This window comes from Erinaceus europaeus, chromosome 14, assembly GCF_950295315.1.
Source record: "Erinaceus europaeus chromosome 14, mEriEur2.1, whole genome shotgun sequence".
In the NCBI taxonomy this organism is placed as follows: Eukaryota; Metazoa; Chordata; class Mammalia; order Eulipotyphla; family Erinaceidae; genus Erinaceus; species Erinaceus europaeus.
In genome coordinates, this window is record NC_080175.1 from 3,983,329 (window position 1) to 4,011,231 (window position 27,903).

The window sequence follows — 27,903 nt, forward strand, 5'->3', positions numbered from 1 at the left end:
AAATTATCTTTATTTATTGGATAGAGACAACCAGAAATCAAGAGGGAAGAGGGAGAAAGGGATAGAGACAGACACCTGCAGCCCTGCTTCAACACTCGTAAAGATTTCCCCCTGCAGGTGGGGACTGGGGGCTTGAACCAGGTCCTTGTACATTGTAATATATGTGCTCAATCAGATGTGTCACCATCTGGCAGAGAGGGAGTGGGAGAGGGAGAGGAAGAGAATCTTTTAAGTGGCTGGAATGAAGAATAAAGACAAGTCAGACCCGAGCAGTTAATAACCACCACTTCTTTGTACCAAATTTGGACTTTACATTCCTCTACACTCTAGTCTCACCTTAAAATACAGACTCATGAGACAGTCAATTTAAATCCTTTTATTAAAGCAGTTATCTTCACTGTCCCATTGTGTCTGGGACTTAAAAATATATATATATATATATATATATATCCTTAGTCTAAACGTTTTGGGATAAATTTCCATTTGTGTGTTTTGATCACTCTCTAGAAAAGTTCACTTCAGCAGGTGATCAAGCTTTTCCAGACTTCTGAGCTGAAAGAACCCAGTCTTCTGGGCCCTAAATCGTTGGAGGGGCTGAAGGGTGAAATCCTTTAAAGCAACCACCCACCTGGGATCTGGGAAGGGCTCCCACAGAACTCGCGACCGGGAGCCCAACAGTCCTCTTCAAACAAGGCCAGGTCTGCTGCGAGAGGGACTTTGGGTTGGAACTTGCTTGCGCCCAGGCGCTAGTCAGCCTGACCCTGCCTGGCCTGGGACCGGCTCAGGCACACTCACAGTTATGGCCCTGGAGTCGGGGACTTTGCCACACAGAACCCGACAGTCAGCTGATACTCAGGCCTCCGAAAACGCCGACTCCCAGCACATCCTCCTCGATGCCGGCACAGTATCCTCACTGTGTCGTGATACTGGATTCTGTCTGAAATCGGCCTGTTGGAAAGCCCTCAGGCCGACGAGTTTATGCCCTTTTATCTGATACCAGCTGTTTCAAGTCTACAAACTGAGGTAAGACCTTGGCGGGGCTGAGACAGATGAGAATGGCAGTGCCGCGCTTCAATATGCTTTTCCCAGTCACATGTCACTGCTTTGTCAGATACACACTGAAGACAGAATTATGGCATAAAAATGTCAAAATCTGAACGGAGGTAACAGCAATGGCACTCAAAGAAAAGAAAAAGAAAGAAAAATTCACACTGGGAAGCGGTAGAGAAACACAGGAAGGCCTGTGCCGAGGGTGAGGCCTGCAGTGTTTCGGGTCGGGTGGCAGTGGGACACGGCCCAGCGGTGAGAGTGGGAGGGTGGTGAACGCAGACCCCGGGGCCACACTTGTGGTACGGCATCTCTCGGTCTGCGTTGCACTGCCTCGTTCAGGCTAGCAACCAGAACCTGGCAAGGGGTTCTTCTCTCCTACAAAATGAGACCTGAATTTCACAATGAACCTGGATTTCAAGCCTCTGTGTGTGGCAGGATTGAGTGGTCCTGGGCCCAACGCCTTGACTCCATGGGCTGGCCCGGCCACGAGCGGTGGGTCTGGTCTAAGGTGCTCAGGAATCTCTCCAGCAGTTCACACACTCTGGGCAAACAAGAAAAAGGACCAAGAGCAGAAGCAGAAGCAGGAGTAACATAAAAATGGAAGGGGGCGGCCCGACAGAAACTCTCCACACATTCTGCAAAGTTAAATCCGAATGGCAGCTTCAAAAAAAAAATAATAAAGATCTGCACTCGCCAAGACTCCCAGTTTATTCAATGTCTCTCCACAAATCAAACTGACACCACGGTTTGTCGGGTGGTCCGAATGACTGCGGCAAGACCCCCCCCCCCCATCTGGAGTCTGCTCGTCTCGAAGCCCAGGCCTGGCAGCTCCCCCGTGCTGCCTGCGGCCATGTCCCCCCTCCACGAATCCAGGGCAGAAGCCACAAAGCCGGCTGGCACGAGGGGGCCTCCTGAGCCCCCAGGAAAAGGAGTAGCTTCCCTCGGGACATACTTAGTTGGGTGACGTCTTTCTGGTAATTAGTATTTCTACACTGGAAAAAGGCAACCGTTTTCAGTGACAGCGCATGTCCGGCAAGGAGAAGATGGTCTCTCTCCACTCACCTCCTGCAGCCACGCAGACAGGAGAGGGGACATCCGGCTTTCTGGAGTTATCAAAATTTCTTTTCTGGCAAAGATGAATTTGGCTCATCGTAGAAAGGAGGGTCTCTGAAAGCTGATGCTACTAAACTCGTTTCCCTTTGGAAAAGAAAAAAGTAAATTTCAAGGCATGGTAGTGCAAGAGGTAAGTTTTTGACAGAACATTTACAGCCTGTGCCGAGTCTCTAAGTTCCAGTTGAAAGAATAGAAATTCCACCGATCCACTTTGCAGAAATTCACCAGGACGTCTGTGAATCACACCAGAGTTGAGGACCATTTGATTATCTTAATATTCGGTCGCGAACCCTCACGTGGTGTCAGGGGACCCCCACCACCACCACAAGGGGCTCCTGCGATTTCTGTGCCTGGGGACTCATCGGGGCAGGGCTGAAGAGGGCGGCTGCCCCGTCCCCGCCTGAGTGAGTCCTCAGGAAGCTCTTTCTCTCGTGGGCGACCAGGAGAACTGCTGTGAGGAGAGCTGCTCCAGCCCGGTCAGATCTGGGGGGCCTGAGTGTTCCTGGAGCCCCCGTCGGGATGCGTCTCAGGCCGAGCCTCCCTGGGCTGTGAGTGCTCGCTGCCGCCGGAGGGCTCTGTGGGGTCGATCAAGTTTTCGTAATCGCTGTCGTCCGATTCCCCAACACTGTCTCCAGCGGCTCTCCGGGCCACAGGGGGGTCCCCCCCACTGCCGGGGTGCCCGGGCGCGGCACTGGAGGAGGCATAGCTGGAAGAGCCCACGGCTTGGGGTCGGGGCATGAAGACACTCGTTTCCGCGCGAGGGTGGCTCACGGCACTCTCTTGACTGTTGGGGTGAAAGTCGGAATACGGGGGAGGCGGGTCACAGGCCTCTGTGTCTCCCGTTGAACTTCGACCCTCGGCCACGAACCCGGAACAGGGTCTCCGAGGGCTGAGCGCCGGCTCCAGGCTTTCAGCCGGCACCTGTCTGCTGGTCGTCGCCTGCTGCAGTCCTGGGGGAGAAGCAGAAAGAAAACAGCAGCGGTGTCTGTATGTTCGCGGTAGGCAGCTCATCGAGTTAAATGGCCGCCCTGAGCGCTCTGGAAAGCGGCGGCACTGGGACGGGCAGTGGCGCACCGGGTGGAGCGCACGTTCGCAACGCTCGAGGACCCGGGTTTGAGCCCTCAGCCCCCGCCTGCAAGGGGAAAGCTTTGTGAGTGGTGAAGCGGTGTGGCAGGTCTGCCTCTCTCCCTTCTACTATACCACCTCCTTCCATCTTGATGTCTGGCGGTCTATGTCCAGTAACTAAATAAATACAGATAATAAAAATATTAAAAGAAAAAAATCCTAAGTTATTATATATAAAAAAAGAAAGTGGCAACAAGGCGGAGATGGATCAGCAGCTGTCGGTGTTTGCATGATGTTTTTAATAGAAAACATCTCCCAGGGGCCGGGCGGTAGCACAGCGCACGAAGCGCACATGGTGCGAAGGGAAAGGACTGGCCCAAGGATCCCGGTTCGAGCCCCCAGCTCTCCACCTACAGGGGGGTCGTTTCACAAGCGGTGAAGCCGGTCTGCAGGTGTCTGTCTTTCTTTCTGTCTTCCCTCCTCTCTCGATTTCTCTCTGTCCTATCCAGCGACAACAACAATAACAACAATAATAACAACAACGATAAACAACAAGGGCAACAAAAGGGAAAAATGGCCTCTAGGAGCCGTGGATTCGTAGTGCGGGCACCGAGCCCCAGCGATAACCCTGGAGACAAAAAAAAAAAAAAAAAAAACCATCTCCCCTTCCTCACTTCATATAAGCCCAAAGCCCCTCTCAAGTGTCACTGCCAGTGCCCACTGCGCAGTTTCTAACGGGTGGGGCGCTAACGCCGAGCCAGTCAGGCCCTTGGCAGGCGTGAGGCCCTGAGTCCAGTTGCCAGCGCCGCACGTGCCAGCGCGCTGCTCGGCCCCTTCACTGTCACTGGGTGATGCCGCGGGGCACAGATCTGTGCTTTCTAGCGCTTGCCACACGGACACAGAAACTGGAGCTGAGAAAGAGGACGCGGCGGCTCAACAGCGGGACTGCTGGGCCTGACATCCCTCATGAGGGCCTTTCAAACTGGATCCTGAGCCGACCCCCCACCACCCCCAGCTGCTCACTGCGCTCAGATGTGGTGGGGACAGAAGACGAAAGCAGGGGGGCCAGGCGGTGGCGTACTGGTTAAGCACACACACTACAGCGCACAAGGACCCGGGTTCAAGACCCTGACCCCCACCTACAGGGGGGAAGCTTCATGCGTGGTGAAACAGAGCTGCAGGTGTCTCTCTGTCTCTATCTCCCCACCCCTCTCAATTTCTTTCCATCTCTAACCAATAATAATAATAATAAAAGACGAAATGAACAGTGCCTGCACCCCTCGGCAGTCACAGAAACAGGGGGCTCTTCTCAGACAGGACTTACTGCAAACCATGCATTTCTTTACAACTACCCACCACAAAAGACTTTATATCTCTCTCTCCTTAGAAACTTAAAGGCCTCATGCTGTGGCCAGAGCTGCCGTGGGTAGAGCGCTCGCTCTGCAGGCTCGAGCCCCAGGCTCACTCCTTGACAGCACTGCGCCGGCGTGATGCTCTGGCTCTCCTCGCCCATCAATAAAACCAACGTATCTCTTTAAAATCGGTTGTCCCTGGGAGTCAGGCTGTAGCGCAGCGGGTTAAGTGCACATGGCGCAAAGCGCAAGGACCGGCGTAAGGATCCCGGTTCGAGCCCCCATCTCCCCACCTGCAGGGGAGTCGCTTCACAGGCGGTGAAGCAGGTCTGCAGGTGTCTGTCTTTCTCTCCCCCTCCTCTCTCCATTTCTCTGTCCTATCCAACAACAACATCAACAATAACTACAACAATAAAACAACAAGGGCAACAAAAGGAAAGAAAGAAAGAGAGAGAGGGAGGGAGGGAGGGAGGGAGGGAGGAAGGAAGGAAGGAAGGGAGGAAGGAAGGAAGGAAGGAAGGGAGAAATCGGTTGTTACTGCACCAAAGCCAAGCACGCGGAGGCCGGGGCTCTGCCAACAGAGGACACCATTCCGTCTCTCAGCAAAGCAGTCCAGGCCTGTGAGCTCTGGCCCACGGTGGCGGGGTCACACTCCAGTGGCAGGGGATTTGCCAGAGCCGGTGTGGTCTGCCCCCCAAACTCAGGCAGACACTCAGGTCATCTGCGGCAGCTGGCAGCTAAACCCCGGACAGGCGGCAGCAGCTGAGCCCCGCTTCTTCAAAGACAACCGCCAGCCAGCAGCAGCCCCCGCCCGCGGCTCAAATCCAGACTGGAGCCTTACAGAGGAGTCGCACGGACAAACCTAAAGCCTTCACCGTGAGCCCCCGTCTGCTCCAGAGACAAAGGACAGCGCACGGAGGGCCTCTGTGTCTGCCCAGGGTACCGGGCGAGACATCACGGCAGCCAGTGTCCGCTCCGCGGCTGCCCCAAACCGCTCCTGGGGGCTCCTGGGGGCTCTCAGACTTCAGCCTCCACTGTGCTCTCACCACCCATCCAGCTCCCGAGACTCGGGGAGACTCTGGACACAGAGCTTCTCTACGGAAAAAGCTTCAGTCCTGTGAATGCGCCCTGTCCCGCACCCCCCCCCTCCCCGCTTGGCCTGAGGCACGATGTGGGCAGGACCGGCGTGAATCAGTGACTAAGCTGACGTTTAGCGCCAGATGGACCCCGGTACTGAGTGGCAACATTAACAGACTCACTTCTTTCTTGTTCCTTTTCATTCTTCCTCTGAGTGATTTGTCTTCTTAATTTGTTCACTTCGGCCTGACAAGATTCAACGACTCGCTCACTCTTCTCTACATCTGCGCACACTGCCTGGGGGGAGGATGACACAGGGCAGTTAGACAGCAAGCCGGCACCCACGACGCCAGCCCCGAACAGCCGGAGTTAAAAAGCAGACACACGTGGTCCAGGAGGTGGCGCAGTGGCTAAGGCACTAGATTCTCAAGCATGAGGTCCTGAGTTCGATCCCCGGCAGCACATGTACCAGAGTGATACCTGGTTCTTTCTCTCCTCCTCTCTTTCTCATTAATTAATAAATAAAATCTTTAAAAAAAAAATAAATAAAGCAGACACACCAGGAGGAACAAAGTCTAGATGGTCCCAGACACCAGAACTGATGCTGACATTCACGGATTCGCTTTTAAAAAAAAAAAACAGATGTATGTATTCTGAGAGAGACAGAGTCTCACAGAGAGGGGGAGACATAACAAAGCACTGTTCAGCTCTGCCATGTGGTGGTGCCAGGGGCTGAAGCTGGGACTTTGGAGCCTCAGTCACACGTGCCCAGCCTGGGCTCGCATTCCTTTGGCTCTGACTTGCTTTCTTATCGTTCAAATCATCATGCGATTTAGCTTAGATGTTCTTGACAGATAAGGGTGAGATGAGAAAAATAGAGACTTTCCCTGGCTGGTCATTTTCCCTGAAATGATAAGGGAATTTCTGACACCAGTCTAGTACAGAAAGGAAGAAAAGGAAAGACTTCTAACTTTTTTTTTTATTACTGACTTTCCCTTTTTGTTGTTTTTATTGCTGTTGTAGTTATTGTTGTTGGATAGGACAGAGAGAAATGGAGAGAGGAGGGGAAGACAGAGAGGAGGAGAGAAAGTCACCTGCAGACCTGCTTCACCACCTGTGAAGCGACTCCCCTGCAGGTGGGGAGCCGGGGGCTCGAACCGGGATCCTTACGCCGGTCCGTGCACTTTGCGTCTCCTGCGCTTAACCCGCTGCACTACCGCCCGACTCCCAACTTCTAACTTTTATTTATAACCAACCACCAAAAGTCAGACGGCACAGGGCTTAAGAGAAAAGACTGGACAGGAAAACAGCTTCTGTCGATTTAGTCAGTCAGCACCCTCTGCTCCCCCCATCCCGAGGGTTCATCTAAGCGAAGAGCAGGGTCACGAATTCAGGACAGAAAGCTGTTTCCGCGTGTTCCTCCCGTAGCAGATGCCGGAAGCCTCGGGAAGGCGGCAGTCACGGGGCGGCCGCCTGTAGACAGTTCCCTGTGCTGGAGTGGAGGGTGGGGACCCCGACCTGGAAGCCAGACGCTGAAAAGGCTCGGAGTGGGTTGGGGGTCCCCCTGGGCCCCAGGCTGAACGTGGCCGCTCTCCTGGTTTTCTGCAGCTGCCTTCGCCGCTCGCTCTATTCCCGGGGCCTGGCTCCTCAAAGCCAGGCTTCCTCCGGGCTGGGGGGCTTCTCCCGCTGTGCCGCTTCCCTTCCTGTCCTCAAAGGCTCTTTTGTCCTTCAGGTTTTAGAGCAAACTACCCCTAAGAACAGACTGGCCGCGGAGGCTTCGTGAATGGCCAGGGCGACAGGCTCCAGGACCCGCCCAGCTTGTCAGCTTGGGGGGAGGGGAGCGGTCGCCCAGTGCTGGCGGGCTTTGGACGCTGTCTCTACTGAGACAGGGACTGACCGACACCCTCTGTCCTCACCGCCCCAGACACGTTTCCCTGCAGAGAAGCCTTGTACAGGCGGGTCTCGGCAATCTGGAACCAGAACATGAGCACCGCATTGGGGAGGTGGGGGTGCACCCTGACTTCTGCATCACGATTCATTTGCCAGCTGGGAGATGACTGAAGTCACAGGGCTGTGAAGGGGCCCCAGGCGACATGCAGCGAAGCCTGGGCCTGGGAGAGAGGTACCTGCACTTTCTCCTGGAGGGCGTTATAAACCTGGTAGATGGCCCTGATGTCCTTCATCACTCCATCCTTGTCAAAGAAGTCAGTACTAGGAGAGAGGGAAGCAGGCTGTCAAGCAGGCATTACAACTGCTAGACACCAAGAGAGAGGTTCTTTCCATTTCTTTTATTATTTTTTTAAATTTTTTAAATATTCATTTATTTATTCCCTTTTGTTGCCCTTGTTGTTTTATTGTTGTAGTTATTATTGTTGTTGATGTCATCAGCAACATTATTGTTGGATGGGACAGAGAAAAATGGAGAGAGGAGGGGAAGACAGAGAGGGGGAGAGAAAGACAGACACCCTAACCTGCAGACCTGCTTCACCGCCTGTGAAGCGACTCCCCTGCAGGTGGGGAGCCAGGGGCTCGAACCGGGATCCTTAGGCTGGTCCTTGTGCTTTGTGCCACCTGCGCTTAACCCGCCTGCGCCACCGCCCGACTCCCGGTTCTTCCCATTTCTATCTCAATGTTTCGTTTAACTGCTGCCACTCCAAGACGACAAGGTGTTGGCAATAATGCCCGCACTTCCGGGGTTACGGAAGAGAAGATGAAAAGAACCCATGTTATCAAGATAATTAAAGATAGACAGACACAGGGCTGGAGAGAGCATAGTGGTTATGAAAAAAAAAAAAAAAAAAGACAGACTTTCATTTGAGTTTTTCAATTTTTTTTACCAGAGCACTGCTCAGCTCTATCTATGGTGGTGGTGGGGGGGTTGAACCTGGGACTTTGAAGCCTCAGGCTTGAGAGTCTCTTTGCAGAACCATTATGCTGTCTCCCCCACCCCCCACACTTGATTTTTAATTTTTTTTTTATTATCACCAGGGTTATCATGGGGGCTGGGGGGAGGGGTAAGAGGCCAGTGGCGACACTGCAAATTCAACGCTCCAAGCAGCAGCTTCCCACAGCCTCCCCCCTTTCTATTTTTAGCGGGTAGGGCAGACATGAGAGGGAGAGAGAGAGAGAGAGAGAGTGAGTGAGTTAGCGGGTAGGGCAGACATGAGAGAGAGAGAGAGACCTGCAGACCTTCAGCCTGCTTCAGTGTTCATCAAGCACCCCCTCCCCGTGCAGGTAGGGATATCAGGGGCTCGAACCCAGATCTCTATGCATAGTAATATGTATGTTTAACCATGTGCACCACCACCGGGGCACCACCACCCACTTTTTTTTAACCAGAGCAAGGCTCAGCTCTGGCTTATGGCAGCGCTGGGGATTGAACCTGGGTCTTTAGAGTCTCTGGCATGCAAGTCTTTTGCACAACCATTATGCTGTCTTCCCCACCCATACTTGATTTCATATTCCATGTTTCTTCACAGACTCACAGAGGAAATAAGGTTGGCAAGAAAGGAGAAAAACGGAGCCAGGTGGTGGCGCACCTGGTTGAGCGCACATGTTACAGGGCACAAGGACCCAGGACCAAGCCCCTGGTCCCCACCTGCAGGGGAAAAGCTGAGAATGGCGAAGCAGGGCTGCAGGTGTCTCTCTGTCTCTCTCCCTCTCTATCTCTCCCTGCCCTCTTGATTTCTGGCTGTCTCTATTCAACAAATAATAATAATTTAAAAATTGTTTTTAAAAAGAATAAAAAAGAAAAAGAAAGGAAAAAAACTTGCATTTTACCTTTTGACTTACCCATGTTCTTTGATAACTTTGGCATAACTCTGAGAAGTATTTGGCACTGAAGACACTTTATACTCTTGCTGGCTGGTATTGCCCAGATTGGGGATGGAGAGCGAGAGCCTCTGGTTATACCTGTGGGGGGAGGAGGGTCCGGTGAGCAGCTCCATTCCCAGGACAGTCCGCGGAGCTAGTCAACGGCACGGCTGCGCCCTCAGCACAGGCCAAGGGGATGAGGCACGTCCTCCCCTTAAAGCGGAAGCCCAGAGAGGCTCCTCGAGGTCCGCGGCCACGTCTGCTCCCCCATGTGCGTCCCCACAGGGAGCCACAGTGCAAACCCCTTCGGAACTGCTCCCCAGACCTCACGCGGCCGCTGCTTATCAACTAGCCCCCTTCTCACCGCTGTCAATGTCCTTTCCTTGCTGTGCTTTGCAGACACACGCTGCCATCACAGGACCTAATTTTCTCTTGCTTTCACAAGCACACAATGCGAAACCCTCATTACCAGTAGGCGGATTAATGGTACAATTCTGCCTCTGAAATGGGTGTTTTCAAATAGCAAGCGGGCTCCCAGAGCACTGAGACGGCTCCTACGGGAGCAGGTTACGGAGGAGCCCGGGGCGGCTTCCCGCTGTCCATCCCTGTAAGGACGTGTGTGTGATCAACATGCCTCGTCCATGCGTCTCAACTCAAAAGACGATTTTCACGATTTTCACTTACACAACCACCTGACTTCTCTGCCTACAAAGCCGCCTTAAAGCCGCCACCCAGCGCCCGGGAATTCGGAAGCGGGAGTCTGACTTCCCCCACCCCGCGACCCTCCTCCCTGTCCTGGAGGCCAGAGGGAAGGCCGCCTTTACCTGCGGTTTGGTCTGAAGAGGACGTACTCTAGCGCGTGAGTGGAGCTGTTGGCAGTGGAGATGAAGCTGAAGAGGAGGAAGACGAGGTCTGGCGCGCCCAGGATGCGGCTGAGCTGCTTGTGGAGCACCTGCTCGCGGTAGGACATTTGCTGCTGCGAGTTCCGCCGGAAGCGGTACCACCCGATGACCTTCTGCGGCGGACACAAGGGAGGGCAGCCGGAAGCTGGGTGAGATCCTACAGGCTGCATTCTGAGTGGACCCACAGGGGCGCTCAGCCGCAAAGGGCAGAGCGGCTTTATGTTCCAGAGCCCCAAACTGTAGGCCGGGAGGTGGTGCAGTGGATCAAGTGTTGGACTCTCAAGCAGGAGATCCCAGGTTCGACTCCCAGTGCTGAGTGTGTGTGCCCAAGTGAAGCTCTGGTTCTCTTATCATTAATACAGAATAAATAAGTGTTGTTTAAAAAACAAAAAGCGGGGAGTGGTCCAGGAGGTGGTGCAGTGGATAAAGCATCGGATTCTCAATCATGAGGTCCCAGCAGCACATGTGCCAGAGTGATGGCTGGTTCTTTCTCTCCTGTCTTTCTCATGAATAAATAAATAAATTCTTTAAAAAAAAAAAAAGTGAGGGAGACAAAATAGATTCAAAATATACAGAGAGTCGGGCGGTAGCGCAGCGGGTTAAGCGCAGGTGGCGCAAAGTGCAAGGACCGGCGTCAGGATCCCGGTTCGAGCCCCCGGGTCCCCACCTGCAAGAGAGTCTCTTCACAGGCGGTGAAGCAGGTCTGCAGGTGTCTGTCTTTCTCTCTCGTCTCTGTCTTCCCCTCCTCTCTCCATTTCTCTCTGTCCTGTCCAACAATGACGGCAATAATAACTACAACAATAAATCAAGGGCAACGAAAGGGAATAAATAAATATTTTTTAAAGTTTTTTGCATAACCATTATGCTCTCTCCCATCCACAGATATTTTTCCTAAAGGCCATGAATCTACTATTTCTGTCCGTAGGCAGGCTTGAACAGAATGTGAAATGAACCAAAGCTCTCTTCCCCTAGGCTGTCTGATGGCCTCAGTGATAATTTGCTCTGCTGTACCATGTGTGGGTTCACTTTTTTTTTTTTTTTTGCCTCCAGAGTTATCACTGGGGCTTGGGGCCTACGCTACAAATCCATTGCTCCTGGAGGCCATTTTTTCCACTTTGTTGCTATTGTTATTGTTGTTGGGTAAGACGGAGAGAAATCGAGAGAGGACAAGAAGACAGAGAAGGGGAGAGAAAGACAGACACCTGCAGACCTGCTTCACCACTTGTGAAGCGAGCCCCCTGCAGGTGGGGAGCTGGAGGCTCAAACCAGATCCTTGCACAGGTCCTTGTGCTTCGCACCGTGTGTGTTTAACCCGCTGCACTACCATCTGGCCCCGGTAGGTTTACTTTTTTTTACCTTAATATATGAATTCCAGAGAAACAGATACAATTTTTTTTAACTTTCACTTAAAGAAAAAAAAAAAGTACCAGTGAAGTTTTTTTAGTTCATCAAACAGAAAACAAATGCACTTGCTTGGCTACATATATCACAGAACAGCTTATCAAAGACTCCCTGCGTGAGGGCCCAGTTCCTCAGACCAAGGAAGGAGGGAGGGAGGGCATGAGGGCAGGCAGGGTAAGTCAGAGACTTTCTTATGGAGACCCCCAGGGTCAAGACGGAGAGAAAAGTACGGCCAGGTGGTGGCGCACCTAGTTGAGCGCACGTTACCACGCACGAGAATCCGGGTTCAAGCCCCACTCCCTAACTGCAAAGGGAAAGCTTCAGGAGAGGTGAAGCAGTGCTGCAGGTATCTGTCTCTCTCCCTCTCCATCTCCCCTCCTCTTCTCAATTTCTCTCTGTCCTCTCAAAAAAAAAATGGGAAGAAAAAAAAATGACCACCTGGAGCAGTGGATTTGTAGTGCTGGCACCAAGCCCCAACGATAATCCTGGAGGCTAAAATAATAACAATAAATTAATTAATTAGAGAGCACCGCTCAGAATCAGCTCAACTACTACTAGTGTCTTAGATCAGGAGGTTTTTTCCTTCTCACGAGAGACATGGGAGTCACACTCGTGCTCTGCCAGGGATCAAGCCCAGGGCCTGGGCAGAAAGGCCTGAGCTCCAGCACGACACCTCCAAGCCCCTTTTGTCTTCAAGAGTCGTCTCTTATCTAGTACACATAAAAGAGAGATACCCGGAGAGAAGGGGAGAGGACTCAGGCACACCTCTCCTCGATTTTGATCTGGACACAGTAGTTCAAGTATGAATGATGGGTAACATCCCTTCACTCCATGGCCCTTTTCTAAGGACGATGGAAAGAGAGCCCTGGCTGGCTTTTACTCAAGGAAGGCCGGTTATAAGTCTCTCCCATTAGGCTGCAGGCCCTCAAAACCCACCCACAATGATAAGGGAGAACGTACCACAAATACCTAATTCTTTGTACTGGTAAGTTACAAACAGTGCCTCAACACAAACTAGAGCACCACTCCGTGACGTGAGCTCCAGGGGTGACCGCCAAGTCCAGTCTTAGACGGGGGAGGCCCCATCTCCCCACTAGGCCCCTTGGCCAGTCTCCACAACTTGCCTTAATAGTCACTCACCTTGCCAGCGCTCGTGCTGCCAACCACGTCGCCCTGGCCCCTTCTACCGCCACACCCCGTCCCTTTAAGTTTGGGCAGCTCGCTCAGAGCGTCCCCAGGAGAGACTGGGTGACACACAGAGCATACGCACCTTTCTCCGTTCTTTGAGGATTCTGTCCAAACTCTGCTCATTCACTCTGCTCGCGTAGTCATAAAAACTGTTTTTGAAGAGAAAATGTTTTATTGAACCCAGAGCATGTGACAAGCATACGCTTACTAGTCATGTGCCACCTAATCCTCAAACTTGGCAGGAAGGATGGAACTGGCTGGCTTCCACAGATAAATGAAAGAGACATCAGTCTGAACGCTGCCGTGCAGGCTCGCCTGCGTCACAGGGCCGCGAGAGGCTGCTGCGCTCCAAGGGCCTTCCTTCCACAGGCCTTCCTTCCACGCGTGGGAGGTGTGAAACCAGAGTGCTGCAAAACGCGCCTGCAAACGTTGCCTTCTTTCTAAGTAGGATTTACTTAACAGGAGAAAAGAAAACAGAAGACAGGGAAAGAAAAGAAGGGGAGAAAAGAAAGCCACAGGTGGTCTGTCTTTTTTCTGACCCTGGGTCCTAGCAGCAGAGTGGGTTCAGCCTGGCGTGCCACAGCCCAGACCCCCTCCCCATCTCTCCCCCTCTCCATTTTCTCTCTGTCCTATCCAACAGCAACAACATCAGTAACAACAATAACTACAGCAATAAAACAACAAGGGCAACAAGAGGGAATAAATCAATAAAATTAAAAAAAAAAAAACCACCTTCCCCTGCTTTTATCAACTGGAGAGCTCCCTCCTTCTGCTTGTCTGACCAGCTCTCACCGGGGAGGCTGGCGGGAGATGTCACTGTCAACCAGCTGAGGCCTAGGCTAAGGCGACCGCCCTCTCCCTACCCCACCACGGTGCCGCCCCGCCTGGTATCCAGTGAGGAAGCGGACTTGGGTGCTCATGGTCATACTCACCACGGCCACAGCTGGGATCCCTACAGGCCTTTAGTCCCGGGCCCCTAATCTGCCAAATCTTTTACTAAGGACCGAAAGCAACGAAGACAGGTGTGTCTTACCTAAACAGCTTCGAGCAAGGCTGATGGTTATGGATTTCTGTAAGTGAAAAGGAGAGGAACTCAGTTCACCAGGGCGGGAAGAGCTTGTGCCCAAGTCTCAGGCAATCCCAAGACAGTTCCCCTCTCCCAAAGCGGCGCGACGCCCACGCTAGTGAGGACAGTGCTCTCCGCATCGTTTAGGCCCTGGGCGCGCTCGCAGGATACAGGCAGGAAGAAACACTCGCTTCCTTCTGTCCACGGGCGGCGAGTGTGAGCCGGGAGCATCGCCCAGGAACACGGTCACGGGGGCCTCACCCCGCCTGCCTCACCTCCTGACGACAGCACACCGGGAAGCCTCTCCACCTGGAGGCGCTTCATCAAAGTGGAGCTGCTGTGAGGACAGTCTGGGGAGGGGGCTTCCCACCTCAGCACCAGGAACCTCCTAGCAGCACCTGACACCTGGGGTCGGGGCTCTGAGGGAGAGGGGGAGAGACTGGGAATCACCGGCCCTCTCAAGTCTGCCAGCACCAAGAACAGTCTTTCCCCAGGCGGCTCCTAGGGGCCACCGCAGTGCCCACCCTGAGCCCAGGGATAACATCCTGGAGGCAAAACAAACAAACATACCACGAGGCCACAACCCTGAAGGGCACGGGGCTGTGCCTCCTAGCTCCGCACTGCCAAGCCCACGCGCAAAGGCGGCCCTTCCGGAGCAAAGGCCATTTGCCTGGTGAGGCTGTGGAGACGGGGACCCAGAGAACTTCCCCCCATCACGCAACACGATGGCAGTGCTGCACTGCGCTGTACTGTACTGCGTTGTACTGCACTGCGCTGTACTGCACTGCACTGTGCTGCACTGTACTGCACTGTAATGCACTGCGCTGTAGTGCACTGTACTGCACTGCACTGCGCTGTACTGCACTGTAATGCACTGCGCTGTACTGCACTGTGCTGTACTGCACTATGGTGCACTGTACTGCACTGCGCTGTGCTGCGCTGTACTGCACTTCGCTGTACTGCACTGCACTGTGCTGCACTGCGCTGCACTGCGCTGTACTGCACTGCGCTGCTCTGTATTGCACTGCACTGTACTGTATTGTGCTGTACTGCACTGCGCTGCTCTGTACTGCACTGTGCTGTACTGTATTGTGTTGTACTGCGCTGTACTGTATTGTGCTGTATTGCACTCGCTGTACTGCACTGTGCTGCGCTGTATTGCACTGCGCTGTGCTGTACTGCGCTGTACTGCGCTGCACTGCACTGCGGAGTCTGCTAGTGAAGAAGGAGGCGAAACAGCTTTTAGGAAAAACATGACCTAGAGTTCAGGAGAAAAGAAACAACAAGAGCAGCTCACCTTGTCCCTGAAAGACTCTCTCCCAGGCATTCCCCAGAGTGAGTCCTGACTGCACACTCGCCACCGCAGGCCCTCCCATGACTCCCGCAAACCGGCAGAGCAGGTGCGTTTTCTAGGAAGGCAAAGCTTTCCCTCCAAGATTTCTGGAGACTGACAACTAGGCTCTCTGCGGGCAACTCGGCAGGCTGTGCCGTGAGGCAACCACAGGTGGGCAGGAGGCTGGAGCCCAGGCCCGTCTCTTCCTCGCTACTCCCAGGACAGGCAGGTCAGCATCAAACACGCAGAACAGCGCAGACGCTCTGGCTACAAACGTGATGTTCTAGAGGAAGTCCTTCCCGCCGGGTACAGCAAGGCCACGGTGCCTGCTGGTGGGTTCAGATATTTTCAACCAGGAACACACTGGGCTGATCTGTTTTATTTAAACCTCTTATTCTGAGGGCCAGGTGGTGGCGCACCTGGTTGAGCGCACGTTACAGTGCACAAGGACCCGGGTTCCAGTCCCTCCCCCCCATCCCAATTGCAGAGGGAAAGTTCCACGAGTGGCGAAGTAGGGCTGCAGGTGTCTCTTTTTAAAGGAAACACTTTTCATTTTAAGATTTTTAAAAATATTTATCTTTTTATTTCCTTTTTTAAACTTTTTAAAAATATTTAGTTATTCCCTTTTGTTGCCCTTGTTGTTTTGTTGTTGTTATTGATGTTGTTGTTCTTGGATAGGACAGAGAGAAATGGAGAGAGAAGGGGAAGACAGAGGGGGAGAGAAAGACACCTGCAGACCTGCTTCACCGCTTCTTAATCTACTCCCCTGCAGGAGGGGAGCCGGGGGGCTCAAACGAGGATCCTTCCGCCAGTCCTTGCGCTTTGCGCCATGTGCGCGTAACCCATTGGGCTACCGCCTGACTCCCCCCATTTATTCCTTTTTGTTGCCCTTGTTTTATTGTTGTTGTTATTGATGTGATCGTTGCTGCATAGGACAGAGAGAAATGGAGAGAGGAGGGGAAGAAAAAGAGGGAGAGAGAAAGACATCTGCAGACCTGCTTCACCACTTGTGAAGCAACTCCCCTGCAGGTGGGGAGCCAGGGGCTCGAACCAGGGTCCTCACGCCAGTCCTTGTGCTTTGCGCCATGTGCGCGTAACCCATTCGGCTACCGCCCGACTCCAAGAACACTTTTTTTTTAAAAAAGATTTTATTTATTCATGAGAAAGATAAGAGAGAGAACCAGACATCACTCTGGTACATGTGCTGCCAGGGATCGAACTCAGAACCTCCTGCTTGAGAGTCCAGTGCTTTATCTACTGCACCACCTCCAGGACCATTCTCTCCCCCTCTCTATCACCCTCTTCCCTCACAACCTCTGGCTGTCTTTATCCAATAAATAAAAGTTAAACCCCTTATTCTGGAGGTTAAGGTGTGGGAAGCAACTCCTGGTGCTCTGAGTAGTGTCTGGCCCTGCAGCCAGCTCACCCACAGCCCCCGGCTTGTCTGTTCCAATGCACACCTAGTTCTGAATGAAAACCATCACAGGGAGTCGGGCGGTAGTGCAGCAGGTTAAGCACACGTGGCACGAAGCGCAAGGACCAGTTTAAGGATCCCGGTTCGAGCCCCCGGTCTGCAGGTGTCTATCTTTCTCTCCCTCTCTGTCTTCCCCTCCTCTCTCCATTTCTCTCTGTCCTATCCAACAACGATGACATCAACAACAACAATAATGACAACAACAATAAAACAAGGGCAACAAAAGGGAAAATAAGTAATAAAAAATAAAGAAAAAGAAGCCATCACAATCACAGTGCATTTAAGGTGATGTTAGCAGACACTGAAATCCTAGACCGTTTCCAATCACACATCGGACACAGCTAATACACTGAAGGCGCTGCAGGGGTCTGATTGCCATGGCGATGTGTTAACTGGGACTCGATGACCAGTGCCATGGAAACTGGCATTCACGGCAAGGATCGGCTTGGCGAGTCAAAGCCCCCGCAGCTGAAGCTGTAAGGCTCCAGTCACTGTGTCGCTGGATGCCGGTAACGACAAGCAGAAGCACAGCCTTCTCGCCTGGTTTGCCGTCAGTTACCGCGTGCCACAGCTGAACCTTCACCTGTCAGATCGATTTTGAAAACCCAAGTACAAGCAGTACAAGCAAGTGCACAGATGTCACATGAGACCAAACCCTCTAATCCAGAATTTTCCAGAGGTAAGCAAAACCCCAGTCACGGGCCAGCCCTGCCCCGTCATGCCTGCCACTAAAAGGCTACCCGTCAGGGCCCGGGCAGCAGCGCAGCGGGTTAAGCGCACATGGCACAAAGTGCAGGGACCAGCAAAAGGACCCTGGTTCAAGCCCCGGGCTCCCCACCTGCAGGGGGAGTCGCTTTACAGGCGGTAAAGCAGGTCTGCAGGTGTCTATCTCTCTCTCTTCCTCTCTCGATTTCTCTGTCCTATCCAACAATGACATCAACAACAACAATAATAATAACAGCAGCAATAAACGACAAGGACAACAAAAGGGCAAAAACAGCTTCCAGGAGCAATGGATTTGCAGTGCAGGCATCGAGCCGCAGCAACAGCCCTGAAGGCAAATAAACAAATATGGCGAGCTACCCGCCAAGTCTCGAGTGGGCTTTGTAGCCGCAGCCCGTCAGGAGCAGCGCGGCCTCTTTGCCCCCGACCCTAACAGTCCCCCACGGACCTCCCAACTGACCCACACACTGGCGGGGGCCCAGAACACGGAAGACCTGGGGGTGGGTAAGATGTGCCTTATGCTCTGGGAGGCCCAGCAAACGCCCCCTGCATGTAAGCGTGAGCATCTCTGCCAGCCCCTCCGGAACGACGGGCACCGCACCCCTTGCGGTACAGCCAGGTGCCGGCCGGAGTGTCGCAGTGAGGAGAGGCCGAGGGCCGCTGGTTTGGAAGCGACTAGCAAGTCCCAGAGCGCACGGCGGCTGACAAAGTCCAAAGCAGGCCAGCTGGTGTACGGGGAGGCTTCAGAGTTAGGCACCACAATCTCACACTGGCTGTTCCTGTCACTCATGTGGATCGTTCCCAGTATGACGCTGTTTTCTCCCGACTCTCTCAATCCTTCAGACTAAAAGCACGCAAAGGCCAGAGAACAAGAGTAACGGCACATACACATACATGCATGCACACACGCAGACGCGGACACGCGCGTGCACACACACGCGCACACGCACGCACACACACACACGCGCACGCACGGTACTAGTCAATTTACTTACCAAATACTTGCAGGAATTCTGTGTTGCTGATCTGTGAGTCACTGATGCTGAAGGTTTCCTCTTGTCTTACTTCTCCCAGCAAAAATCCTTCCTAACAGTGAAGAGAGAAGAGTTATAAGCTACAAGTAAATGTTTTCCCAAGAATTAAAAGGAACGAAGGACTTATATCTTTATTTTGATATAATTTTGACAATAATCCAAATAGTTTTCCCATGTAAACTACTGATCTGTAAGTCAACAGGAAAATCCAGGACAATCTGAGATCTACCAACTAGGTTATCTGAAAAGATGATCAAGTGGTCCGGGAGGTGGCGCAGCAGATAAAGCACTGGTTCTTCCTCTCCTCTTATCTTTCTCATTGATAAATAAATAAAATCTTTTTAAAAAACATGATCAGGGAGTCGGGCAGTGGCACAGCGGGTTAAGCGCAAGTGGCACAAAGCACAAGGACCGGCGTAAGGATCCCGGTTCGAGCCCCCGGCTCCCCACCTGCAGGGGAGTCGCTTCACAGGCGGTGAAGCAGGTCTGCAGGTGTCTGTCTTTCTCTCCCCCTCTCTGTCTTCCCCTCCTCTCTCCATTTCTCTGCCCTATCCAACAACGACGGCATCAATAACAACATCGATAATAACCACAACAATGTGAAACAACAAGGGCAACAAAATGGAGAAAAAATAGCCTCCGGGAGGAGTGGAGCCCCAGCAATAACCCTGGAGGCAGAAAAATAAATGATCAAAAGAGGCAGGAGGTAACGCGCACACTTCAGCAAGTACAAGGGCCAAATCTGAGGCCTGAGCCGGCCTGAGCCGCCACATGGGAGACCACACACTCGAGCGCGCGCGCACGCGCGCGCACACACACACACACACACACACACACACACACACCCTCGATTAAAAAGAAAAAGTAGCCCACCACCAGCAGTGCATCATGCGGGCACAAACCCTAATGGGAATGAACGACGACGACGACAAGGCTTCCCTAACAAGATGAAATATGGCTGTAATCCCTTCCAATCGTCCAGGATTTTTTTTTTTTTTTTGAAGAAAAAATAAGCAAAGTGAATTCACCAGCTAAATTCTAAGTGTAGTAACCAAAGTCAAAATTCTCTCTTTATCTCCCCTTCCAATCTCAATCTCTGGCTCTCTCTATCCAGTAAGTAAATAAAGATAAAAGTGGTCCGGGAGATGGTGCAGTGGATAAAGCATTGGACCCTCAAGCATGAGGTCCTGACTTCAATCCCCAGCAGCACGTGTACCACAGCGATGTCTGGTTCCTTGTCTCTCTCCTCCTATCTGTCTCATTAATAAATAACAAAATCTTTTTAAGCCTATATATAAATAAATAAAGATAAAAACCAAGAAGCTGTGGTCCGGGAGGTGGCGCAGTAGATAAAGCATCGGGCTCTCCAGCAGCACACACACCAGGGTGATGCCTCGTTCTTTCTCATGCCTCCCGGACCGCTGGTTCTTTCTCTCTCCTCCTATGTTTCACATTAATAAATAAACAAAATCTAAAAGAAAACCAAAAAGCTTCTTTAAAAGAAAAGAAACAGCAAGCCTAGCTCCTGGATGGGGGGAAGAAAGCATAATGGTTATGCAGACCCCGGTGCCTGCAAGCTCCGAGGCCCCAGGTTCAATCCCCCACACCGCCATAAGCCAGAGCTGAGTAGCGCTCTGGGAAACAGTAACAAAAACCCCTCCTACTGGTTGGGAGGACAAGAAGTTAACTCGATGCACATCTGATCGCTTCTGTGCAGGCTGGGATGGGAAACCAGAATTCAGCAAATGAGGTAGATTCCCGCCACTCCTGCGAACACCGCGTCTCCCTTTCCCTTACCTTTCTTCTACTTGACAGGACAGACAGAACCTGAGATAGGAGAGGTAGACAGAGACCTGCAGCACGACTTCTCAGCTGCCGAAGCTTCCCCGACGTGAGGACCAGGGGCTTGAGCGTGGGTGCTTGTGCTGGTAACGTGGGCTCAACCAAGTGTGCCCCGCCCCGGGCCCCTGAGAACGTTTTTCTCCAGCAGCTGCAGGGGCCGGTTCATGAACACGTGTTGCCTCAGTCCCTCCCGGCTGCCTCAGCGCATCAGAGTGTCCGCCGCCACGTCCAGCCAAGCACAGCCGGGGAACTCCAGCCCTGAACGCTAGAGTCAGTCCCTGTGCCGAGGGTGAATGCAAAGGCTGCCGGAGTCTCCCTCCAGAGCCCCAGGTGGCAGCCTCCTCGCCACTACCCAAGCCAGACGTCGGACGGGCCTCGCGTGGCCCACGTCACGGAAGCGGCCCTGCCCAGCCCCGTGTCCTCCTCGGGCCGCGTCACCTGCTCAGACAGACAAGGAAATGTCTCCCCCCGACTCGGCGAGCTGGCGTGCTCACTGCTCTGCCTCAGCTCCCAGCCAAGTGCCCGACACTCCGCGGGTGCTCAGGGAATCCTAACTGAGTAGGTCTGCGGGGACCACGTCCGTGCAGGACACAGCTGGCGCTCCCGCCTCCCGCAGGCTTCACGACGGCATCATGGCCGAATGGCTCCACGGCTCCCAGAGGGGTCGGACAGCAAGAGGAAAGACACCACAGCGCTGCTTCGCCACCTGTGGAGGGTCCCCTTCATGCTCCGTGCAGCGTGCGGTGGAGGGGCTAGAACCTGGGTCCTCAAGCACGGCCTAGTGTGAGCCCCGCTAGACAGCTTTCTACTCTAAGCTGACCCTTCAGCTCAATAAAAGGTTTCTGGAGGGGAGAACCAGGCAGTGGCTCACCTGGCTAAGCACACACACATAGTATTAAGTGCAAAGAGCCACGCAAAGATCTGGGTTCGAGCTCCCGGCTCCCTACCTGCAGGAGGGACACTTCACAAGCGGTGAGGCAGGTCTGCGGGTGTCTCTCTCTCTCTCCTTCCCTATCTCCCCCGCCCCTCTCAACTTCTCTCTGTCCTGCCCAATAAAGTAGAAAACAATGGCCACCAGGAGCAATAATCCTGGCAGGGGAAAAAGAAAAAAGGAAAAGAAAAGAAAAGAAAAAAGTTTCCTGGGGCCGGACAATGGCTCACAGCTTTCCAAGCTCTTGGAGCTGGGTGGAGGCCCGCTGCCACACGGGCGCCACGGAGAGCTTCACGGGAAGGGCAGCAGTGCTGAGCTGTCGCGCCTCTGCTCTCCACCTCCTCCGTCTGGAAACATGCGGGGATCCACCAGGAGCGGGGAGATCACGCAGGCGAGAGGCCCCAGTAAGGCGTCTTGGTGCCAAAGAATAGGAGTAGGAGTTTCCTACTTCAAAAACATTTCCCTTTTTAAAAAAAGTGTTTATTATCTTTAATAAAGATAGGGACAGCCAGTAACTGAGGGAAGGGGAGATAGGAAGACACTTGCACCAGCACTTCACCTGCAGGTGGGGGCCAGGGGCTCAAACGCATTATAACATGTGCGCTCAACCAGTTGCACCACCACCTGGCCCCACATTTCCATTTCATAAGTGGTGAAGCAGGTGTCTGTCTCCCTCCTTATCTATCCTCCCCTTCCTCTCAATTTCTGCCTGTCTTTACCCAATAATAAATAAAGATTTTAAAAAAAGTTCGGGGAGTCAGGTGGTAGTGCAGCGGGTTAAGCGCAAGTGACACAAAGCGCAAGGACCGGTATGAAGATCCCAGTTCGACCCCCGGCTCCCCACCTGCAGGGGAGTCGTCTTCACAGGCGGTGAAGCAGGTCTGCAGGTGTCTGTCTTTCTCTCCCCCTCTCTGTCTTCCCCTCCTCTCTCCATTTCTCTCTGTCCTATCCAACAACGAAGACATCAATAACTACAACAATAAAACAAGGGCAACAATAAGGGAATAAATATTTAAAAAAAAAATTCCAGCTGTGAAACTGTGGAGGTGAGAGCTCTATGCTGGATTAGGGGCCGGGTGCCCAGAAATTCCAAGTCGCGTACAGGACATTTCTCAAACTCATATAATAGACAGGTTTTAAAAACTTAAATAAATAAAAGGGTGCTCTCAGGGAAGGCCAGGGAGCTAGCTGAGCTTCAGGGCAAAGTAACTGCATGCCTGAGACTCCAAGGCCCCCAGATTCGATCCGCAAGACCAGCACATGCCAAGGCTGAGGGGTGTTCTGGTTTCTTTCGTAAAAATAAACACAACAGAAAGAAAATGATCTCAGATCTGAAGGAGTGTCCGTGACTATTAGCTTGAGAAACAAGCCAACGAAGTTTGCTTCTTTTCATGAAAGGTTTTCATTTATGAATTCTCACTATGAAAGAGATGTTTGTCTTTGTAAATGGTAAAAAATAATAATAATAAATTAAATCAAAGTACAAGAAACAATTTCACTGCCTTGGCATAGTCCACACCCACGCTCAAAACCACCAACACCACTTTGGAGGAAGCTTTGTGCTCTGGCCTGCCTCCTCTCTCTCTCTCTCTCTCTCTCTCTCCCTTTCCCTCTCTCAGAGGGAAATATATATCTACAGACCCCTGGTATTCCACAATCTAGAGTGTCAATTTCAGAGAGAGAAATAGATACTCAGTTAAGTCTGAATTCAGATAAGTAGCAAGTCATCTGTGTATCTGGGGAATCCTCTTATGCTAAAATACACACTATTTACCTAGAATTCAATAGGTGCCAATAGATTGCTATTCTACCCAGCAACCTTTTCGCAGTCCTCGGTCTGGAAAAGTCAAGTGGCACCAAGACCTTCTGTAGGTTAAACCGACGCTCATTTACGTCCTGGCCTAGAGAACAGGAGCCTGTTACTTAGCATCAAGGAGAAGGCCGACTCCAGCCCGGGGGTTAGATCCAGTGAATGCTGCTTTTGTTCAGTGCACAAAACAAGAATGTTCTCTACACTTTTCAATGGTTGAAGAAAAAAACAGGATCACTATTCCATGGCATGTGGGAAGTATATGGAATCCAAATGTCAGTGTCCGCATAAAAAGGTTCGTGGAGTCAGTCACCCTGCCCATGTAGTTTCTCCGGCTGCACTGCCCTCACACGGCAGAGCTAGTAGCTGCCACAGACCCCGGGGCTCCCTAAAGCATTCACTGCCCACCCGGCCCTTCGCGGTGAAGGACTCCTCACCCCGACCCTACAGGACAATAAGAAGCTGTAGGCTAATTTCTTGTAGAGACACACCAGAGTGTACTCCCAATATGCCATTATTTGGTTCTCCAACTTTAAAACCCATACGACAGAAATGAAAGCATTTCACATCTATACTTAAGTGATATAGGGGGAGTTGGGCTGTAGTGCAGCGGGTTAAGTGCACGTGGTGCCAAGCGCAAGGACCAGCATAAGGATCCCAGTTCAAGCCCCCAGCTCCCCACGTGCAGGGGAGTCGCTTCCCAGGCGGTGAAGCAGGTCTGCAGGTGTCTGTCTTTCTCTCCCCGTCTTCCCCTCCTCTCTCCATTTCTCTCTGTCCTATCCAACAACGATGATATCAGTAACAATAATAACTACAACAATAAGAACAAGGGCAACAAAAAGGAAAATAAATAAATATAAAAAAATTATTAAAAAAAAAAAAGCGTGTCATGGGGGGGGGGAGAGAGATATAGGCAGCATGGCCATGTCAGACTCACTTGCGACGCACTGCCACTGGTGACACTTGTCAGGACGTCTAGTGCCCCAGCTGGCATTTTTCTCTCCACACCTTGTCAGGAGCCATCCCGGGGTCCCACCAGTGCACGACACAACTGGATCAGGGCCCTCCATTGTTGTTCTAACAACGCAAGACTGAAGGAGGGAGGGAGAGACACTAAGGCCCCACTCCACAGCCACCGTCCACATCCATGGAATTACACCCTGCCCTGCCACTTGTTCAGTGCTGGGAACTGAACCCAGAGCCTCGCACATGAAGGTATGTGCCCTACTGCTGAGCCGAGGCCCAGGCCCAGGCCCAGGGTTAGCTCTAGAAGAAAACTAACAGCACCTGAAATGGCATGACTGCGGTTTATAGACGAGCTATTGGCTCCTCAACAGGTTTGCTGCCTTTTTTCTTTTTTTAAACCAGGGCACTGATCAGCTCTGGCTTATGGCGGTGCGGGGATTGAACCTGGGCTCTGGAGCCTTGGGCATGAGAGTCTCTTTGCATGAACATTATCTACCCTACCTTTGCTGCTTATTTTTATAGTGGTGTTGTTTAATGTATAAACTAGATGTTCCAAGAACTATTACTAAAAGGTGTTATTGGAGCCATATTTGGTACGTCTCACAAAGCACCTACAGATGGAATCTCACCACATCATCCATCAAGGAGCTGACTGGCCCAGTAAAGGCCTCGGCATCCAGGGAGTCAGCATGTTTCTAACGAAAAAACAAAATGCCTACATTCCTACATCAGAAAAAACAAAATGTGTGCGTTCCTTTCATCGCTTCTGTCAATAGAGATGAAAGATAGTTGAACGTCATCCAATTTACTAATGGCCTGTCACCTACAAAATGAAGGGATTTTTTATTTTATTTTATTTTATTTATGAATCGATGCTAATATTGCTGGCCTCAAACCAAACCCAGTTCCTTTTTCTGCAGACAACCACAATCCTCCTCCCACTTCTGTAATGACTTTTTTTTTTTTTCCCCTCCAGGGTTATTGCTGGGCTCGGTGCCTGCACCATGAATCCACCGCTCCTGGAGGCCATTTTTCCCCCTTTTTGTTGCCCTAGTTGTTGCAGCTTCGTTGCGGTTATTATTGCCATTGTTGACGTTGCTTTGTTGTTGGACAGGACAGAGAGAAATGGAGAGAGGAGGGGAAGACAGAGAGAGAGGGGAGAGAAAGACAGACACCTGCAGACCTGCTTCACCGCCCGTGAAGCGACTCCCCTGCAGGTGGGGAGCCGGGCCTCCAACCGGGATCCTTATGCCGGTCCCTGCACTTTGCTCCATGTGCGCTTAACCCACTGCGCCACCGCCTGACTCCCCTGTAATGACTTTTTATGAACATCACTTAAAATAACCCTCCAACCTGATGGGCACCTTAACTATGTAGCTGAAGACAAAAACGACCCAGTGCCAGGGCCAGGTGGCTGAGCACGGTTACCATGCTCAAGGACCCAGGTTCGAGCCCCTGGCCACCCCCTCACCTCCCGCAGAGGGAAAACTTTGCCAGTGGTGAAGCAGGTCTGCAGGTGTCTATCTTTCCCCCTCTGTCTTCCTCTCCTCTCTCAATTTCTCTCTGTCCTATCCAACAACAGCAAAAAGGGCAACAAAAATGGGGGGGGGGGGGAATAGTCTCCAGGAGCAGTGGATTCACAGTGCAGGCACGAGCCCCAGAGATAACCCTGGAGGCAGAATATATATATATATATATATATATATATATATATATACAGAAAAAATTTTAAGAAAGGGAGTGCAGTGGGTTAAGTGCAAGGACGGGCATAAGGATCCCGGTTCGAGCCCCCGGCTCCCCTGGGGAGTCGCTTCACAGGCGGTGAAGCAGGTCTGCAGGTGTCTGTCTTTCTCTCCTCCTCTCTGTGTTCCCCTCCTCTCTCCATTTCTCTCTGTCCTATCCAACAACAACGACATCAATAACAACAACAATATAATAATTTTAAAAATATATTAAAAAAAAAAACAACAAGGGCGACAGTGGTCCCGGAGGTGCCGCAACGGATAAAGCACTGGACTCTCAAGCATGAGGTCCTGAGTTCAATCCCTGGCAGCACATGTACCAGAGTGATGCCTGGTTCTCTCTTCCTATCTTTCTCATGAGTAAATAAGTAAAATCTTTAAAAAAAAAAAAAGGGGGGGGGAGCCGGGCAGCGGCGCAGCGGGTTAAGCGCACGTGGCGCAAAGCACAAGGACCGGCGCAAGGATCCCGGTTCGAGCCCCCGGCTCCCCACCTGCAGGGGAGTCGCTTCCCAGGCGGTGAAGCAGGTCTGCAGGTGTCTGTCTCTCTCTCCCCCTCTCTGTCTTCCCCTCCTCTCTCCATGTCTCTCTGTCCTGTCCAACAACAGCGACATCAAGAACAACAACTACAGCATCAATAAAAAGACAACGAGGGCAACAAAAGGGAAAATAAATAAATATAAAAATAAATGCAAAGCACAAGTGCCAGGAGCCATTTCTCTGCTTGATAGATGATAAGCTTTGAGACAACGGAACCCCTCAAGACAAATGTTAATTCCCCCCTGGGCAGGCCATTTCCCCTTAGGTAAACCATTTATCAGTAATCAAGTGAGTCAACACAAGTGAGTCAACACACAGTTTGGTTCCTGCCATTTGTTGCAAGGAACATTCCGCTTTGAAGTTTGCTCCCCCTTCCCCTCCTCCAGCATTCCCCTTCCTTCCCCAAAGCCTTATAATGCCTGTATTCTCAATAAAATTTAGAGCTTGATCAGAAACTTGACTTGCTCTCGTTCTTCGTGTCTCTTGTCCCTATCATTTCAGGTCTCATTGGGTTCCTAGCCCCTGTTCACCGCCCTGCTGGCCGGGGCACACAAGGACCGGCGTAAGGATCCCAGTTCGAGCCCCTGGCTCCCCACCTGCAGGGGAGTCGCTTCCCAGGCGGTGAAGCAGGTCTGCAGGTGTCTGTCTGTCTCTCCCCCTCTCTGTCTTCCCCTCCTCTCTCCATGTCTCTCTGTCCTATCCAACAACGACGACAACAATAATAACTACAGCAATTAAAAAAAAATATATATATATAAATAAATGAAAAGAAAAATAAAAAAAAGACCTAGGGTCACCAAGAACCCCCTCCATCCGGAGGCCAGGGGCACCCAGCCGGCAGGACCCCGCGGCAGCCCCGCTCGGCCCCCGTCCCCGGGCCGGCCGGTCACTTCCCTGTGGCGGCGCCTCTCGTCCGCCCCGAGCCCGGCCCGCAGCTGACACCGCTGTTTGCGGCCTCCGGCTCCGCCGAGGAGAGGCGCCGAGGTCGGGACTTCGGCCCGCGCTTCCCTCGTCGCGCCCCGGGGCCAGCGCGGCCGTGTGCGGGGGGCGGGCGGCGGGCGGCGGGCGGCGGGGGCGGCGGGGCCGCCGGTTCTCTGGCCGGGAAGCCCGGGGTAGGAGCGAACCGCGACGGGTCCCGGCTGGGCCACAGGACACCGAGGCCCGAGGCCCTCACCGCGGCGGCGGGGTCCCGGCACCTACGTGGTCGGCGTTGCTGTTGGCGCTGTGGAAGCACACGGCGCTGAAGGTGTAGCCCGAAATGGAAGCCGCCATGATGGGATCTCCCAGTCCCCCATCATGCCCCGCGCAGGGCACGCAGCCTTCCGGCGGCCGCGTCCCGAGGCCTCCTGGGAAATGTAGTCCCGAGGGGGGGGAGGCGGAAGGGTGGCCCGCTGGATGTCGGAGCGAAGGCGGCCGCGTCCCGAGGCCTCCTGGGAAATGTAGTCCCGGCGCGGGGGAGGCGGAAGGGTGGCCCGCTGGAAGTC

General features: G+C 52.6%; 1 protein-coding gene across 2 annotated transcripts; it reads right to left on the bottom strand.

The window, feature by feature from the left end:
* Positions 1-361: 361 nt before the first annotated feature.
* ABRAXAS2 (abraxas 2, BRISC complex subunit) lies at positions 362-27,768 on the bottom strand. 2 transcript variants are annotated; one of them, XR_009544611.1, is made up of 10 exons: positions 27,620-27,768; positions 18,553-18,643; positions 13,995-14,031; positions 13,044-13,110; positions 10,295-10,485; positions 9,450-9,569; positions 7,784-7,868; positions 5,840-5,954; positions 2,003-3,113; positions 362-1,425 (listed from the first exon to the last, which is right to left on the bottom strand). XR_009544611.1 is itself a non-coding variant. In XM_007519674.3 (9 exons), the coding sequence occupies exons 1-9, from the start codon at positions 27,689-27,691 to the stop codon at positions 2,641-2,643; spliced, it is 1,251 nt and encodes a 416-aa protein (XP_007519736.1). In that variant the 5' UTR covers positions 27,692-27,768; the 3' UTR covers positions 362-2,640. The 2 variants fall into 2 exon arrangements, 1 of the variants encoding a protein (XP_007519736.1); XM_007519674.3 differs by having other exon boundaries at positions 362-3,113.
* Between the last annotated feature and the right edge of the window lie 135 nt (positions 27,769-27,903).

Bases quoted from the DNA above. Each gene is read 5' to 3' on its own strand.
- ABRAXAS2 (XM_007519674.3), bottom strand. From the start codon at position 27,691: ATGGCGGCTTCCATTTCGGGCTACACCTTCAGCGCCGTGTGCTTCCAC. The intron at 18,644-27,619 runs GTAGGTGCCGGG...CTTCACTGTTAG, and splicing joins CCAACAGCAACGCCGACCAC to GAAGGATTTTTGCTGGGAGA. The intron at 14,032-18,552 runs GTAAGTAAATTG...TTTCACTTACAG, and splicing joins AGAATTCCTGCAAGTATTTG to AAATCCATAACCATCAGCCT.